The sequence below is a fragment of the Panthera tigris genome, chromosome B1 (genome assembly GCF_018350195.1).
Source record: "Panthera tigris isolate Pti1 chromosome B1, P.tigris_Pti1_mat1.1, whole genome shotgun sequence".
NCBI lineage: Eukaryota > Metazoa > Chordata > Mammalia > Carnivora > Felidae > Panthera > Panthera tigris.
In genome coordinates this window covers 55,192,707-55,210,091 of record NC_056663.1, presented here as the reverse complement: position 1 = coordinate 55,210,091, position 17,385 = coordinate 55,192,707, and the positions used below count along the sequence as shown (strand labels likewise).

At 43.2% G+C, this 17,385-nt stretch overlaps 1 protein-coding gene across 4 annotated transcripts in view; it reads left to right on the top strand.

Annotated features, from left to right (window-relative positions):
- Positions 1-1,378: 1,378 nt before the first annotated feature.
- GALNT7 (polypeptide N-acetylgalactosaminyltransferase 7) overlaps positions 1,379-17,385 on the top strand; it is a 144,962-nt gene continuing 128,955 nt past the window's right edge. For 2 of the 4 annotated variants that reach the window (XM_042983615.1, XM_042983616.1), the window contains exon 1: positions 1,379-1,640. In XM_042983615.1, coding sequence (XP_042839549.1) covers positions 1,515-1,640 — 126 coding nt within the window. In that variant the 5' untranslated portion in view covers positions 1,379-1,514. Of the gene's footprint in view, positions 1,641-6,398; positions 6,587-13,837; positions 14,109-17,385 lie in introns of those variants that run through there. The other 2 variants (XM_042983617.1, XM_042983620.1) reach the window with 2 other exon arrangements.

The window sequence follows — 17,385 nt, the reverse complement described above, 5'->3', positions numbered from 1 at the left end:
TTTTGTTCACAAGGATATCACTTCAGATATTTTGTGGAAATTCTGAAATTATGGCATCCACGAAATTCCCCAATATACTAGGTAGTGTAACCCAAATTACCGAAGCACATAAAGTTAGTTTGTTACAAATCTTTTTCTGGATGATTCAAATTCTCTACTTCATTTAAAAAATTTAAATAACCAGGTTTTCCTTTTCTTAAAGTCCTTCTGATATGAGTCAACATTAGGGAAAAGGATCGACTTTTACCATCCTAAATATTAGGATAAAATATTAAACATTCTGCTCAACTTAAACAAGGCAGTTTAAGATACAGCACACTGATAATGTAATCACATGCACTTGGCAATAAAGTGATTGGCATCTTTATTGGAAGATGTGGGCACAGAATTATTCCCTCAGCGTGAAGCATTTGGCTAAACATTTGTCAATATCCTTTCCTGTATAATTTAGGAAGAGGGGTTGAAAAACAGAAATCAAGGAACCTTCATCAAGTGGCAAAAATCAGGTCTGAGGGAGGCAACGAGGGTAGAGCATTGTTTAAAAAACCCCAAATCCTCTGCCTCAGAATACAAACAGCCCAGGAACCAGGTTGATATCTATTAGCACGAGATTGGCTTTCTTCCAATTAGCTCAAGACAAAGTGAAATATTGGCTTTCCAAGTGAGTCCCTCCAGTCCAGTGATATTTGCACATCACACTTGGGCCTTTCGGTTACAAATCCACCTCCTTAAGGAGTCGTGTGAAAAAGCAAGAACAATCAATAAGAAAAAACCCTCCCAGCAATAAATCAGCCACGTGGAGCTGCTGCTGCGGCAGCGGTAGCCCTGACTTCCTGGTTTGCTTCCTGCAAGCCTTGCGGCAGGGGTCTCCGGGTAGTGGGTGTAAGAAAAGGAGGGGCAGCCGAGAGCGGCTCCCGGTCCTCTGGGCGTAGAGGGGTGGGTGGCGGCGGGGTGGGGGATCCTGGAGGGCACGGATGGTAAGGACAGAGTTATGGCCCATAATTAAACCAAAAGTTTGGGAATCTGGAAGCTTTAAGAGCTGAGCGGTGGGGCAAAGGCTAAGGACCAGACCTGGGGAAAGTGTAAGTTAGTTCTAGGGTAACAGGGAATTGTGAAGGGGGTTCTTGGGCACAGTGGTGAGAGAAGAAGGGGACTGCGGACCGGGAAGGGAGTAGGTACACAGAAAGCAAGCTTCGAAGAGCGAGGAGCGAGGCACAAGGGTCGGTTGGAGCTCTGCGGAGGCCGCCGGAGGGAGGCGGGGGGAGCGGCGGCGGCGGAGCGCGGTCCGAGCCGGCGAGCCGCGGGGAGGGGGCGGAGGGAAGAGCCCGGGGGAAGGTAGAGCCAAGGGGAGTTCCGGATCTGGAGCTGGAAAGGGCAGGCAGCGGAGAGGGCGGCAGCCGAAGCGGTAGGGGTGGGGGAGGGAGGAGGTGGAGAGCCGGAGGAGGGGGAAGGAGGGAGGGGAGAGCTGTGGCGGCGGCTGCGCCGGGCTCTGTGTCTCTCGCCGGCGGAGGAAGATGAGGCTGAAGATTGGGTTCATCTTACGCAGTTTACTGGTGGTGGGAAGCTTCCTGGGGCTAGTAGTCCTCTGGTCTTCCCTGTCCCCGCGGCCGGACGACCCAAGCCCGCTGAGCAGGATGAGGGTGAGTGACCCGCCCGCCCCCTCCGGCGGCGGCGACCTGCAACTTGTTTTGTTTGCGCGCGCGCGTGGCGGGAGCAGGGGCGGCAGGGTCGGGGCGCGGCGTTGCGCTGCAGCTCCGCAGGTGGTGCTGGCGCAGCGCGGGCCGATCTGGGGCGCCGAGCCCCGCGCACCGGGTCCCCCGCTACCAGCCGCCGGCCCGCCCCCTCGCCGCCCCTTCCTCCCGCGCTTCCCCGCCCCGGGGCTCCGCTGGCCGCGGCCGCGCTCCACGCCGGGACTGCGGGGCGGAGCGGGAGGAGAGCGGGGGCCGCGGCCGCCCGACCCCCGACTCCAGACTCCTCAGTGCGGGGACCGCCGCGGTCGCGGCCGGGGGACGCCAGGTTGGTCCAGGCTGCGGCCTGTGGCGCGTGCAGGCCCGAAGGAGGCGAGATGCTGCCGCTACCATCACCGCCGTTCGGGACCAGGCCCCTCGGTGTAGTCTTCCCTCCCGCCACCGCCCGTCCGGGATGCTCGCAGCCCCGGGCTCCCCCGGCCCGCCTGCCTGCCGGGAGTGGGAGGGAGATGGCGCCCCGCCTCCGGCTCGTACGGAGAGCGCCGCCTCCCCCTCCCAACTCCGGTCGCGGGGAGACGGGGTGCGATGTGCGGCGGAGGCCTCGCCCTGGACCGGCCCTTCCTCTCGCTTCCCCGGCGAGGGGAGGGACGGTTGGCCCCGGGTGGCTGAGGGGCGTCCCCGGCGGCTCGGGGGCCCCTCCACCGCGGTCCACGCCGCGCGGGGAAGTCCCTTCTTCCCGAGCGGCGTTGCCCTCCCGCTCGCTCGCTCCCGGCGGCTCTGTCCGCGGGACGTGGGGCCGGTTCCTCTTCCCGGGCGGTGGCAGGGCTGCTCGGGCCGGAAAACTAACTTGTGCCGGCGCCCCGCCGCTTGGCGTTGGCTGCCGCCTGCTCGCCCAGCCCGACGCCGTGGGGCGCCGCGGCGCGAAGCTCCCGGCTTCTCCGCTGGGACGCATTTGTCTGCCGCCCAAGGCGCGAGTGTTAGCTTTGACACTCCCTTGCTTTTGAGGGTTTAGTCAGGCGCCTCGGAACGTTAGTTACCGCGAGCCGCGCCGGGAAGGGGCCGCGGCGACTGCGGCTTCGCCGACCCAGCTGGTTGGCTGCGTACCGGCCTCGGCCCCCGGCCTGATCCGCTCCCAGAAGAGAACCCGTCGCACCCCTCCCCTTCCTCATCCCGGAGCCCGGAGAGCCCCCTGAGCCAGCTGCCCTTGGCGGGGTGAGACAGGGCGTGAAGAGTTCAGGGACACTGAAGCGGCCCAAGGGCCTTGGGAGGAGTTGTGCTTTGTAGTAAATAGTACCTACTTGCGTCTGTGTGATCTCCTTTATTAACTTAGCACTAACAGCATCAGGAAGTTGGGTGAGAAGGCTCTCTTTCAAGAATAAGAATGCTAGGAAGAGATTTCCGTATCAGTTTCACCCTATATGATGAAATTAGATTTACCCTTTTAAGTTTTAGTATTTTTTAGACTTCACTGCCTTGGAATCTCTTTATGGTATCTAGAGTGGATTCCTATCTGTATCATCTAAGTTAATGATAATGCAAAGTACCAAGTTTCCCTCTTCATTGTCTTTGTGGTTTCAAGCCTCTCCGATCTCATGGACCCATGGTGACCTCTTTGATTTTGCTTTCAAAATGATTGATAAAAGATAACAATATTGCAATGGAGAGTAATTTACGTCATCAAATGACCTTTTTTCCAGAGAGCTGGAAAGGCTAAAGCCCCATTTTCTGGGAGAGAAACTGAGGAAAGTTTGACAAAACTTGCCATATTCAGAATGTCTTGCAGTTCAAATGACAAGTCTTTTAAAGAGGCGGTGGAGGATCTGTACCAAAGCCTATCTCTTTTGAAATACCTTATTATAGCGGATATATAATAAGTGCCCAGCCACGATGCTAATCGCTCAGTAGCAGGTGGTGATACCTGATTTTTGGTCCAACTTGATAGTTTGTCATTGGGTCCATCGTAATTTCTATCATTTGCCAAAGACCGAAGCTAGCTTATTAAGACTTTTAAATGTAATTAACACTGAAAAGAATGATCACGTATCAGGAAAGCCAAACCATTTTATTAATTTTACAGACAAACGTTAACTAAGCAATTTAAGGCATAGCTTATAAATCATTAAGAGCATAAACAAGGGACCTTTGCCTCCTTTTACTAAGAACTGTCCTAAGAACTTCTGAGATCTAGCTCTAGAAGAACGTTTCTTTTGGGGAAGATTCTGACAAGTACTCAGATTTTGACTCCCTCCCTTCCCCCTTCTGTTTCTTTTCCTTTGATTATGATTGCAGACATCTCCACCCACTGTGAGACACCTGCCTCTCCTTTAATGCTGATCCACATGTGGGCTTTTTGGATCCCTATAAATCCCTGTAAATGGCTTGAAATAGGCTAGAGCAATCTACCAAATAAAGGTTCTGCCTCTACTCTGGCAAGCTTGTTCTCATGGCTCCACCCTGTGCCACTTTTTGTCTTGTACTTTCAATGTTCTAGGCAACAAAGTCTGTAGCAACCTGGTCTTTTTTCTTTTTTTTCTTTTCTTTTTCAACCTGGACTACTTCTTTATATCTGTCCAGCGGATGAGGTCATTATTGCAAAACATATTACCCACGGTCAGGATGAGAGACCCATTTCTTTTTTTTTTTTTTTAATATATATATGTTTTACTGTTTATTTACTTTTGAGAGACTGTGAGTGGGCGAGAGGTGCAGAGAGGGAGACACAGAATCTGAAGCAGGCTCCAGGCTCTGCTCCAGGCTCTGAGCTGTCGGCACAGAGCCCGACGCAGGGCGCAAACTCACGGACGGTGAGATCATGACCTGAGCTGACGTCAGTCTCTCCACCGACTGAGCCACCCATGTGCCTGGAGAAACACATTTCTTATTTCCTTCCTATCTCTAAGCCTTTTGCCGTTTCTCTGAGGTGAATGACGTAAAAGGTAATCTTACTGTTCAAATTGTACTGTGTTGTGTTTGACTTGATTTATTTAACAGTTTTGAGTGCCTACTATGTAGTAATGCTAGTTGTTGAGGAAATATGCCTTACCCCAAGCTCCTAGATTTTACAGCTTTGTGGGGAAATAAAAAACACATGAATAAGACGACACAAATCTGCAAATAAAAATTAATACTACATGCTGTGAAGAAAAGCCATAGGGAATAAGAAAACAGGAACTTGATCATAAAAGTCTTACCTGAAGAAATGACTTTTGAGTTGAAATCTGAAGATTTGAACAGATAGTTGTTGATCTGATGTGTGAGGAGGGCATTCCTGAGAGGGAGAAGTATGTGCAAAGATCCTGAGGTAGGAGAAAGTATGGTGAACTGAGGGACTGGAAGAAGACCAATATCATTAGAACACAGAGAGTAAGAGGGAGAGGTGGAGGGAGGATGCAAAGGTAGTATGGGTCTTGTAGACACGCTAAAGATTAGGCCTTTAGAGCCACAGGAAGCGATTGCAGGATTTTTAAGTAGGGGAGATGTGATCAGATTTGTGTTTTGGAAAGATCATTTTGGCTGCCCGCAGGAAGTAGGAATTGATTTACAGCCAAAGCAGATAGTAGGAGCCCTGTTGGAGGTTATAATAGTTCAGGTGGGACATGGTACTGCTTGGCTTGGCCGGGTGACAGTGGAAGTGGAGAATTGATTCAAGAACTATTAAAGATGCAAAGGTGTCAGGACTAGGTGATTGGTTGTGGGAGGAGAGGAGAAGGTGTCAGGAGGTTTAGGATGATGGATTAGTTGCTACACTGAAAGTTCTGAGGACAAGCACTCCTACATTTTTGTTATATTTTACTGTGGGAAGGCTTGCTTTTTTTAGGCTTTGTCTTCTGGATAGTTTCAGGTCAGCATTTATTAAGGCCATCTGTTTAGTACTTGCAAGGTGCAGAGCATTCCTTTAATTAAATTATAGTATCTCCAGACCCCATATCCCAGGTTTTAGCCGGGAGTGTTTCAAGTTGAATCCTAAGCCTCTGACAGTAAAGGTTTGTAATGGAAATATTGAGAGATCTTCAGTGGTTTGGTTATAGCAAATTCGGCGCTGATGAGAAGCTGCAGGTGTACTGATGATTCTATGTACTGCATAGTGGGGCTAATTCAGGAATCATCTCTGGGCTGAGAGGTTTTAGGTGATAAGCAAGGTAAGACCCTTTGAAAGGAGTATTGCTTGAATGAGGAGGAGTGACAGAATTCGTTACCCAGTCACAGTCAAGTTCTACCTTACCAGACCCTTTATCTCCATGGTGATTTGTTGCAACCTGAAAGAGTGCCCTTGACCTTAAGATTTTATTCCAAATGAAAGCTCCATTTATGTTATTAGGAATGGAGCTATCACTTAGGAGAAGTGTAGCGTCTTAAGTGGTCACTGTTGTCTCACTTCCCCAGTGGAAATGCCTCAGAATTGGTTTTTGTTCTGTTTTGCTGTCCTGCCTCCACACCTGCAGTGAAAACTCCCACATTGCCAAGACCAAGAAATCTGAGGTTTATAGATCTCCTGAAATTCATGCAGACTTTTATGTACATGTGCTTTCTTCTGTGTGGAGAATCAGAAGCATTCACATATCCCTGCGAACCACTGACGAGTCCCTTGAAGGCAGGATTTATGTTTCTTGGGGTAGCTCATTCCATGAGTATCTCCCCCACCTACCAAGGTGCTGAAGCATTCATTTACGTCTCCCCCTTTAGGTCTGGACATCCTAGAAATGCACAAATTCCTAAGCATTCTAAATCTGTGGATTTTGTGGAAGTGTTGCCCACCCATTGGTCAAAGGTCAGGCATCAATCCTGTTAACTACCACAATCTTCACCTCCCTTCCAGGAAGACCCCATTGGAGAATACCAAGAATACCTCAAATAAAAGTCTCTGCTGTAAAGGGATCTCATTCTAGTTAAAGAAAAAGGTGCAGTACTCTCAGAGCCTGGTTTCTTTCCTTTCTTCCTTAATCCAGTAGCAATATAAGGAAACACTAAGAGGGTTGTCACAGAATATGTTTTGTTAATAGCCAGGTCAGTAGGTGGAGAAGGTGGAGAATAGTCATCCAGGGAGTGCACAATTATTAGAAAGGGAAGAATGAGAACTGTTAAATAGTGGTTGAATTTGGATAACTATTTTGTGACTGAGACTGGCTGCATGGAATGGGAGATAAGCTGTAGGCTATGATTTGGTTTTAGTATAAGCTGTGTTAGATCAGCAATCGCAAATTGGAGACAGAAGGAGAAAGAAAATAATGCAACGTGAAAAATCAGAATTCTGAGCTTGGGCCATTTGTAAACAGAATGTTTGTAAATTCTAACTCGAGTTAGAAGAACAGCAAGATTTGAGTGGCTCTTGAATGGAGGAAAATGATTGTGATTACTTGACTTCCACCTTAGATCATTGTCTTTGTTCGTGTTTTGAATTCTGACTTTTCATCCCTGAAGAATGAATGTACAATCTGGCAGAAGGAGAGAAGTGGTTAAATTAAGAATTTAGAGTTTCTAGGATAAAAAGGACATAGCTTGAGTCTATGGAAGGAATGATTTTATAGTTGGATTTTGTATGGTGGAAGAGGGGGGATGGGTGAGAGGGTGAAATACGTATTAACGATGTGGACAGAATCCTTTAAGAATTAGGATATATATATATATATATATATATTTTTTTTTTAGCGTTTATTTATTTATTGAGAGACAGAGCATGAGAGGGAGAGGGACAGAGAGGGAGACACAGAACTTGTAGTAGGTGCCAGGCTCTGAGCTGTCAGCACAGAGCCCGACGCGGGGCCCGAACCCACCAACTGTGAGATCATGACCTGAGCTGAAGCTGGAGGCTTAACCGACTGAGCCACCCAGGCGCCCCTACGAGATGTCACGTATTTATTGTTTACTAAATGCCATCCGTGGCTTTAGACATTAGAGATGCTATACGGTACAGTGGAGAGGGTAAAATGTATTGACATAATAAAGACGCTCCTCAGGTCTTGACCTAATAACCACACAGTAGGTGTGTTCGTAATAATTGCAGTTTTCTTTTGATATATAAGGCTGGTTAATCTATAAGCCTTTTTACAGAGGCTCCCAACTTCCAACCATCCATTTGCTCAAAATAATGTGTTGAGGGCTTTCCACAAGGCACTGGGCTGGGCAGTGGAGATGGAGAAATGACAAAAGGACACAGACTCTGAGCTCTTCTCATAAGTGAGATCATCTGTGTGAATATGTAACAGTCATAAAAAGGAAGTTCTCGCCCGGTTGTGGGAGGCGGGTGTTCAGAGGCAAGAAGCAGGAGCATGGCATTGGGCTAGACCTGGGTGGCGGTGGGATTTGGGGGAGAGACGCAGGGAAGAACATTGTATACTAAAAGAATATGGTGAGACCAGAAGAAAAGTCTGGTTTTTACTGGAGAAAAGCGATGGAAGGTAAGATTGGGAAAGTAAGTTCGGGCCACATTTTGAAGGTAGGCCAAGGAACAGGGTTGGGGTGTCATTAATTCAGCACTTAGAGGAGCTTTTTGGAAAGCTTGGAGTTAAGGGGGTGGTGACATCCATTTACTTACCAACTCTCAAGTATTTCAAATATTTATTGCTTGTCTACTAAGTACCATCTATTGCTCGAGGCATTGGAGATGCCATTGAGCAGCAAGTAATAATAGCAGTGATAATAGATAACATACCTTGAATCCTTTGTGCCAGGTAAGCATTCTACCTGTATTATGTTGTTTAATTGTAACAACAGCCCTCTAATGCAAGTCTGATGTCATCATCACTTTATGGAGGAGACCACTGAGTTAGAGAGGTGAGCTCTTTGCCTGAGGTCACTTCCTTCGTAAGTGGTAGAGCCAGATTCAATCTCCCATTTTTGGACCTCAGAGTGATGCTCTCTGACCAAACACCGCAGATTTTAACAAAGTAGACTCGCTTAAGTGTACTACATTGAAAAGGGGACATAGAGACAGTAGGGAGGTAATTTCAAATAGAAACACTGAAGACAATACAGGATAACATGAAGGAGAAAGGGGCATGGGGATCGTGCAGGGAAGGTCAGGAGGCAGTGGCTGAGCAGAGGCCCAAAGAATAAGTCTCTAATGTAATTCTGAGGGAAGAATGTCCTAGGCAGACGGAACAGGAAGTGCAAAGCCCCTGAGGTTGGCATGGTGAGTTTAAAGGGAGTACAGTACTTGATAAGCTTGCAGATGTAAGCAGGGCCTTGGATTGAGTGATAAATTGTATGGCCCTCTCACTCACTGTGTGGTCCTAGATAAACAAAACGAGTAATGACTTTTTGAGCAACAGGTTGCAGTGGTGAGGCAAGAACTGTGTTAGCTAAGTCCCCTGGGTTCTGTGGGATCACAGAGAAGGCGGCATCTAGTCCGTAAGACTGGATGCAGTCAGACCCTTAGAAAGGGCATGTTGGAGGGACAAGTGTGTGAGGCCAGAGGAATGGTATGTACAAAGGCATGAAAGATTGAAGCAAATCCTGGGGAGTGTGTGGCCGGAAGATGGGATTCGGGTGTGGAAGAATGGGAGAGAGAACCCTAGAAAGACCAACACAATCTGAACCCTGGAAGACTAAATACTGTGAATGGCCAGAGCTGGGCTTTGGGGAATAATCTGGAAACAGTACAGGCTGAATTTCAGTGAGGAGAGAAATGTTTCATAGGACATGATGAAGCCTAAGATAGGAGAGGGAACAAGACAGTGAATATAAGGAGAGAGATTATAAAAGCAGACTTAGCTGGTGGGAGGAGGAAGCTTTGGATGGACCTAGAAGGGGAGGATGCTGATGCCTTTAAGGAATAGAACTGTCTAAAGCAGGGTTTTTCAAATTTCATTAGGCCTCACCTCACCTATAGGGTGTGTTAAAGTATTTGCCTCCTGCCCAGAATCAGTAGGCCTGAGGTAGGGCAGAGAATCTGCATTTGTATCTAGTTCCGCCATTGCTGGTCCAGGGATCATATTTTGAGAAGTGCTGGTCTAGAGGCTGTGTCAATTTGGAGGCTGTAACACAAAACTTTGGTTTGGTTTGGGCATGTAGTATTTGTAGGGGGGAGGGGCATGTCATATTTTGTAGGCGGTGTCTACCAGGTAGATGGAGCTCAGAATAGGATCAGGACTGGATGCAAAGTATGCAGATCAGTGGTAGGAATACGTCTGAAGCCTGAGGACTGGATTGGTAAATGAAGGGCATATGCACGGTTAGAGGAGAAAAACATGGGTAGGAAAAAAGAAACCTGGAAGATGCCTTCCTTCAGGTCCTGGGAGAGGGAGGGATGAAAGGAGGCATAGGCTGAACTAGAATGATTTAGAGAATATTGCCCTGTAGAAAACATTGGGCAAAGATAACTTAAGGACAGGACCATCAGCAATTTCAAATATCGCAACATTTGGGCGAGAATTGATCACAGTTGAGGATATCGTAAGTGGCTGTGGAAGCTCCTTTACCTGCCTGCTAAACTAACCTGTACGTAGTCCTGGGGTCTAGGGAGGGGCTGCAGTGGCCTCTTAAACAACGACCCAGGAAAACTGGTTCAGAAGGAAAACAAGTTCGAGTGTCTCATGAATAATCACCTTCACTAGAGGAAAAACACAAAAAGAAGGGAAAAGGTTTTGTTTTTGTTTTTTGTTTTGTTTTGGTTTTTTGAGAACCTTAACTATCAAAGAGGAACTTGAGACATTTTGGATTATATCTGCTCTGCCTTAATTAGGTTCCTCTCTACACCCCTCCTGCACTGTGTGTGTACTTAGACGCATCTGTACATATATATTTTAAGCTAAACCATAATCATGTGGTTGTGGTAATATATACTTCCGTACACATGATATTAAAATGATCGTAATTCATCGTAGGCATTTTTTGCACCTTTCTGGTCTGGAATCCAGTAACTTCTAAACAGCTGTGGCCAGAACAGCATTTTAATATTTAAAGTTGGAAAAGAAACTTCATCCATGGAATATTAAGTGGTTTTTGTTCATACGTTAATTTGCCTGATGTATAACTAAAGGGAAAAAACAAATAGCAAATTCCCTGCTCAGCACTTCAGGTAACATTTGTTTTTTACAGTGAGGTCTACTGTTTAATTCTAGTTCAGTCCTGTGATCCCGAAAGCAGTGCAATTTCAGTTCAGTAACGTGTGCTGCGGTTACCCAGGGCTTAAGGCTGCTCTGGAGAGGGAAGGACTAGCTTTCAGTTGCCTCATTTGCTAAGAATCCTGAATATTTCAAAATGAGAAATGTTCTCATTTCTGCTCCATTATAAATTCCCTTCTGGGCTTGGTAGCATTTTAAAGCGTTACTCCCGAGAAGCATTTAAACATGCCAACAGGGAGACCTGATTCAGTTCACCGTCTATAAGAACTAGTACGCTGAAACTTGAGGAAAAAAAATTAACTTTGCATTATCTAATTAGGTTTATAGAATTGCTGCGGAGCAGCCTGGTTTCCCAAATCTAGAAGGTACAATTAACTGCAGTATTATATCAATACCAACTAGTCTGCTAATAGGCTTCCAAGCAAAGCAATTGGAATTTGTTATTACCAAGGATATTTTAAAATGGGTGAATTAAAATTAAATCACATACTGTTGGGAGCAGTTCTGTAGGAGAATAAAATAAATGACCAAATCATTTTTTAATCTTTTATTGAGTCCCTGGGTTTAAGAATACATTTGGGCCTCAAGAGGTATGCTACTTTTCTTCAATAGTAAACTTACATGCTTCATGATTATCTGGCTTAAACATAATTTTAGCATTTGTAGTTCTTACCTTTATAAAATATTTTACAATATTCATTAGCACTTCAGTATTGAAGTACTTCAAAAACTGCTATGGGGGCGCCTAGGTGTCTCAGTCGGTTGAGCGACCGAGTTTGGCTCAGGTCATGATCTCACAGTTTGTGAGTTCGAGCCCCGTGTCAGGCTCTGTGCCGACAGCTCAGAGCCTGGAGCCTGCTTCTGATTCTGTGTCTCCCTCTCTCTCTGCCCCTCCCCTACTCCTGTTCTGTCTCTCGCTGTCTCAGAAATAAATAAACATTAAAAAGAAAAAATTACTACTACATGTTCACTGGTAATGTTAAAGAGTAAGCCTTAAGGAGACATTAACTGAGAAATTGCCAAAGCTTTTTTTAAATCACTCTTATGAGAAGGTGGGTGTGCCATGATTTTTATTCTTTAGATTGTCTATAATTATCCTTTGACTTGATTTTCTTTTTAATAGAAACATCACACACACACACACACACACACACACACACACACACACACTGGTTGATAAGGTTGATAAGATACTCTTTTTGATGTGAGCAAGGTTTACAAATAGCTTTTACAACTGTATGAATGCCTAACTCCTCCAGCTAGAACCCTTGATATCAAACTAACCCATTGAGTCTAGCTATTGAAGTGAAACAGTAGTCCCAGGTTCATAATGTAGTGTAAGAGACACTTTTGAACAGTTTCATAGAATTTTAAGAATTAACACTTGTTGAAGTAATATCATTACAATATCTTTATGCTTCTGAGAATTTCTTTTTGATAATTTTTTTAGAAGGCTAAATAGGAAAAAAAAATAGAACAATACCCAATTTATATTCTAAAAAAAAGTCCTTAAGTCATGATATTTGAAGTGCTTTAGGGGTTCTTTGTCAGCACTTACTACTGCATTTTAAATTTTATTCTGTTGAATTTAAAGTAAATATTTCATATACATTTTATTAGCATCTGTTATTGGAAAAGTGGTTCTCTTAAAACCCTTGCAAAAACCAAAAATGATCAGTATACTAAAGTGAGTCATGTAAGTGTCGTTTTGCCAGATTATATCAAAGATATCTTGATAAAGATGTTCAGATGCAGAAAACTGGGAAGAAGCATGATCTGTGGGTTCCATTTCTCTTGAGACATATAGTTTACTAGTCAGTTGTGTAAACATTTCAAAAATGACTCAGGAAAAAACTAGTAAGGGCTAAATCAGTTAGGAATTTTTTATTTGCTTGATTTTAAATGCAGCTATGGTACATATCTGTGATGGGAGATGTTTGCTTTGAAAAATTTACCATGCAATATATTATACCAACTGGAGTTTTTTTTGTCGATAACAGCCCATGTACCTATGCAATCAAAGGTTCACTTTAGCCATTTCGAAACTGGTCTTAAGCCATTTTCTCAAACAGTTGGCTTATTAAGTATAGGTTTTAATTATGCTTACTTGGGAGGACTTCCATCCAAACCTCTCTGGCAATTGAATATTTTGCTATGCGATTCTTGTTTTTTTTTTTCAAGTATTAATTTAAATTCTAGTTAACATATATGGTAAAATTGGTTTCAGGTGTAGAATTTAGTGATTCATCATTTACATACAATACCCAGGCTATGCAGTTCTTATTAGACAATTTGATCATTACCCTTCTTAAAATTTAATCCGACAGGATTAGTCTTTTAATCTTTAATACAGTAAGGTATCTCCTATGTAAGTCAGTATTTGTTACCTTTACAGTCTGTTTGCAGGATTTTACATCTTTTCTTTTGAAAGAAAGCGTTTAAAACCTCCTGTTCAAAAGAGTGCTAACTCTTGCCAGGGTGATTTAAAATGAATAAAAAATCCATTAGATTTTTGGCAAATAAGCTCTCAATTATGGTACAGAATAATGACTACAAAGTGCTTTTTAGAGTAATGGAATGGAAATGACTGAAATCTTACTACATTACACATGCAGGGTTTTTTACTATTGTTGAGTGTTTAGCTTTTTAAACTAGAAGATCACTGTCAAAATTGGAAATTTTGATTATTTAAAATACATAATTATATTTTAACATTTAAGCAAAGGATTGATGGAATGGGGAAATTAGGCATGCAGTTTCATTTACTGTTGTTCTCTGTGATGGTCTGAGGAAAGTTGAAGTCCAGTGTTTGTAAAAGAAGGTTGGGGAAGAGTGTTGCCATTGTGGTGGTCAATTAAATTTGCTTACAGTTCAGGGAGACCTTGGTGGGTGGCAAAGAGAAAAATACTTCTCACAAAGAGTTTTCTGAAATTGTCTTCTAAAAATGTGCTAAAATAGCGTGATTTCCAAATGCCTCGGTATTTTAAAGAAATACATTTTCTGTATGAAATTAGGATAACTCTTACTCTTTTTATCATAGTTAACATTTAGATTCCAAACCATGACACATGGTTTTAACCTTGTTTCTTCTGTTTTAAAATAAATGTAGAGTACAACATCTGCATGGCCTGGAGGGTTTGGGGACGAAGCCTGGAGCTGACCACGGTGGGCCCCAAACTGATAGCAGGGAGCATCTTCCGGGCTTAGATGATATCCAGCTGAGCAGAGCTCTCAGTAACTGAGAGCAGAGCTCTGGCTTGTGATAAATAAAGTTCATTTGCCTGGAAAACAAGCATTGAAAGCTAGTTTTTAGAATCTTTGTGCAAATTTCCAAAGCCATTGACTTGGCCAGCAAAAGGTGAGATAAATACATTTTTTCCACAATGAATGAATACATAAATGTAGAGTACATGTGATCATAGTTATTAACTGCAAGTTTTGAAGAGTGGTATCAAACCTGCAAAGATAATAGCGCCCAAAATACCACACCTTTTCCCAGATCATGCTCTTTCCTAAAAACTGGCATCATCGCAAGTATGGGTCAAAATACGTCTATACTACGTGGGTCTTCTCATTATTTTTTTCAGCGTCCTCTTTGAAATCTGAGCAAGGTTTTAATGAACGTGGCTTCATTTTACTCTCCATGAATTACTACCCCAGGAAGAGTGCCAGCCACTCTTGCCTGAGCAGCCTACACCTGTGACTAAACCAAAGACCATCTCAGCCAGAGAGTGTAATAAATAGTTCCACCGTGGTACGATCATGTTTCATAAGCGGCAGTTGTCATCCTTGACCTCTGCTCAATTACCTGGTAACACTAAGAGAAAAGTAAATGTTAAAATCTTTGTTCAGTGTTGGCAAAATTCACTTCCTCAAGATACAGTGAGTGGTTTGAAACATGTACTCATTTGCGTCTACTTCTTTAGCTCAAATAACAGGTGCTTATGTTTAAAAGCAAATCTATCTTGTGCAATGATTTATGACTTAGAAGGGCTGGTGAAATGAAGAAAGAGTAGGTCAAAGGAAATTGTTAGTGGCAATTAAGGAATAGATTTTTAATCTAGAAAATCAGAAACTTAAGGTGACAATAAAGGCAATCTTTGTAGTCAGTATTTTCTAATGAATTGCAATAACTCCCCTAGTATTTTCTTTCATTTCTTCATGAAAATAACGGAAATCTATTTTTTTTCTCCCTTGGGACATATGATTCCTTTTGCTGATTATGAGGCATTTGTTGAGCAATTGGTCCATTTCTTTGGGTCCCAGTGGGTGCCTAATATGAGTATGATTCCTTCAAGCTTTTAAAGGTCAGCCATATATTTTGTTGACCTTGAGGTGGCTAGAAAAACCACGCCTGCCATTTGGGCACACAGCATGCTGCTTCTGAATGATGAAGCCAGCAGCTTACTCATAGTTTTCTAACACACTGGTTGCATTTTCTGAATATACCCAGATCTTTTTAATTAAAGATAACTAAACCTTCACAGTCCTTTATCATACCTGTAACTCTTGTGGTGAATCAGCACTCATGAAAAAATAAAATCTCATTTCTCAAATAGAGATAATGAACTTAAGAAAACAACTTTTTGCTATTTCTGTAATTCCTATATTCCCTGCCCACAGTTCTCTTACGTGTCTCATTTTAACAAAATGCCCTAAGAAGCTATTGCATTCTTTGAGTATTGACTAGGAATGGAAGAAAAATCAGAGTTTTGGTTTTCATGCAGGAGATTGTTTTCAGTCAGAAGATGGCAGATGGACTTGGTCAGCATGGACTTAATTTAAAATTGCCTTATAGGGGCACCTGGGTGACTCAGTCAGTTAAGCATCAGATTCTTGATTTCGCCTCAGGTCATGATCTCACAGATTGCCAGTTCCAGCCCTGTGTTGGGCTCTGTGCTGACAGCATGGGGCTGCTTAGGGTTTTCTGTCTTCCTTTTTCTCTGCCTCCTCCTCCCTGACCCCCTCCTCCCTCAAAAACAACATAAAACAAAACAAAAAAACGAGTAAAAAAAAAAAGTCTCGTATATGCAGTGATGAAAATCAAATCAAACTTAAAATACTAGGTGGAACATTTTCCTGAAAAAACTTAGAATAGTGATGTTGATACTTTGAAATGTTAATATTTTGAAAGTTGAAGTTTCAATCTACTTTTTTCCATTCCTTTCATCCCTTATCAGGTGACTATAAGTGGTGGTCCATTTGTCAGAGTTCAAGTGGTGTAAAAAAAAAAAAATCAGAAAATTCAGTGTGAATTTAACTCAGTTATTAACTCAGGTTCCTGATTTATTTCTAGTGCCTTCCATTTAGATATATATTTACTTATTTCCTAAATTCATGGGCCAGTACTGATACTCATAGTTGTTTTTGTTTAGGATATCCCAAGTGTACACTTAAAAACATTTGTCTTTAATTTGTTAGATGACTCAAAAAAAGTAAAACAACAACCAAAACCAAAACCATCGTGCTTTCACTGGTTTGTGGTAAAGTAAAAAGCATGAGAAATTCGCTGTGTTTCAATCTGCTCAGTTATCACTTGGAAATCACCTTTGCCTTGCCCAGAGAAGACTTAGGTTGGTTGAATTCTCTTGACTGTTCTGTGAAAGCATGTAGCAGTGTGCATGACTTCATTAAATAGGTTTAAAGGTGAATGGTGCACTTAATGGCACCTGGAATCTTGAAAGGACAATGTCTGTTATATGCCTAACTTCTTGCTAGGAGTGAAGATGAATCGGTCTCAAAAAGAAAAATAGAAAAATTCCTTCTGGGGAGGGGAAGCTAATGTCCTCTAGGATTTGGATTACTACAATTTCTTCACTAAGAAAATTCCTTGATCTTCTAAGAATACGGGTACTACATTTGTGTGATTTTTATAATACAACATTGCTTCCTGTCTCAGGCAATGGAGTGAAGTAAAATGTGTTGGCTATTTAGCACAAGCTACCGCTCAGGAATACTAAATGTAGAATTTCCTACTCTAGGCTAGTTATCAGGAAGTAGGGAAGGTCAAATCTGTGCTGCTGGGGAAATTTTTTATTTCCTTGTTTGTAAGCCTTAGCCCCTGCCCATCTTTGATTTTACTGTTTTGTGAACTGTAACAGTTTCTGTTATGTTTAGGGCACGTGAGTCCAGTAAGAGAGCTAAACTCTGTTTAGGTTTGAGAAATTCAGCAATCTCATGGTTTTGGAATAATCTGATATCTTAGTGGTATTTTCTTGCCACTGTCTCATTGAGATTTTGAAAAACCTAAGTAAGTCCATAATTAATAACAATAATAAAAGATTTGTAGGGAAGGCACATTCAAGTTGGTTATAGTATTCCTTACCAGAGCTTGAGGGAAGGGCGGAGCATTTGAGCGTGAAGGTGTAGGAAGAAGAGAAGGTGTGCCATCTAAAAGGATGAGCTTTGTATATATATAGTACAAGGACATGGCTTAGGACAATCATTTGTATTGGGAGTGTGTATTAGGAAAGATGGGGATCTAAAACCACATACCTTTTTTTTTTTTTTTTTTTTTTAACAGTCGGGTTGAGCAGTGCCTGAGTGGCTCAGTTGGTTAAACGTCGATTTCGGCTCAGGTCATGATCTTGTGGTTTGTGGGTTCAAGCCCCGTGTCAGGCTCTGTGGTGACAGCT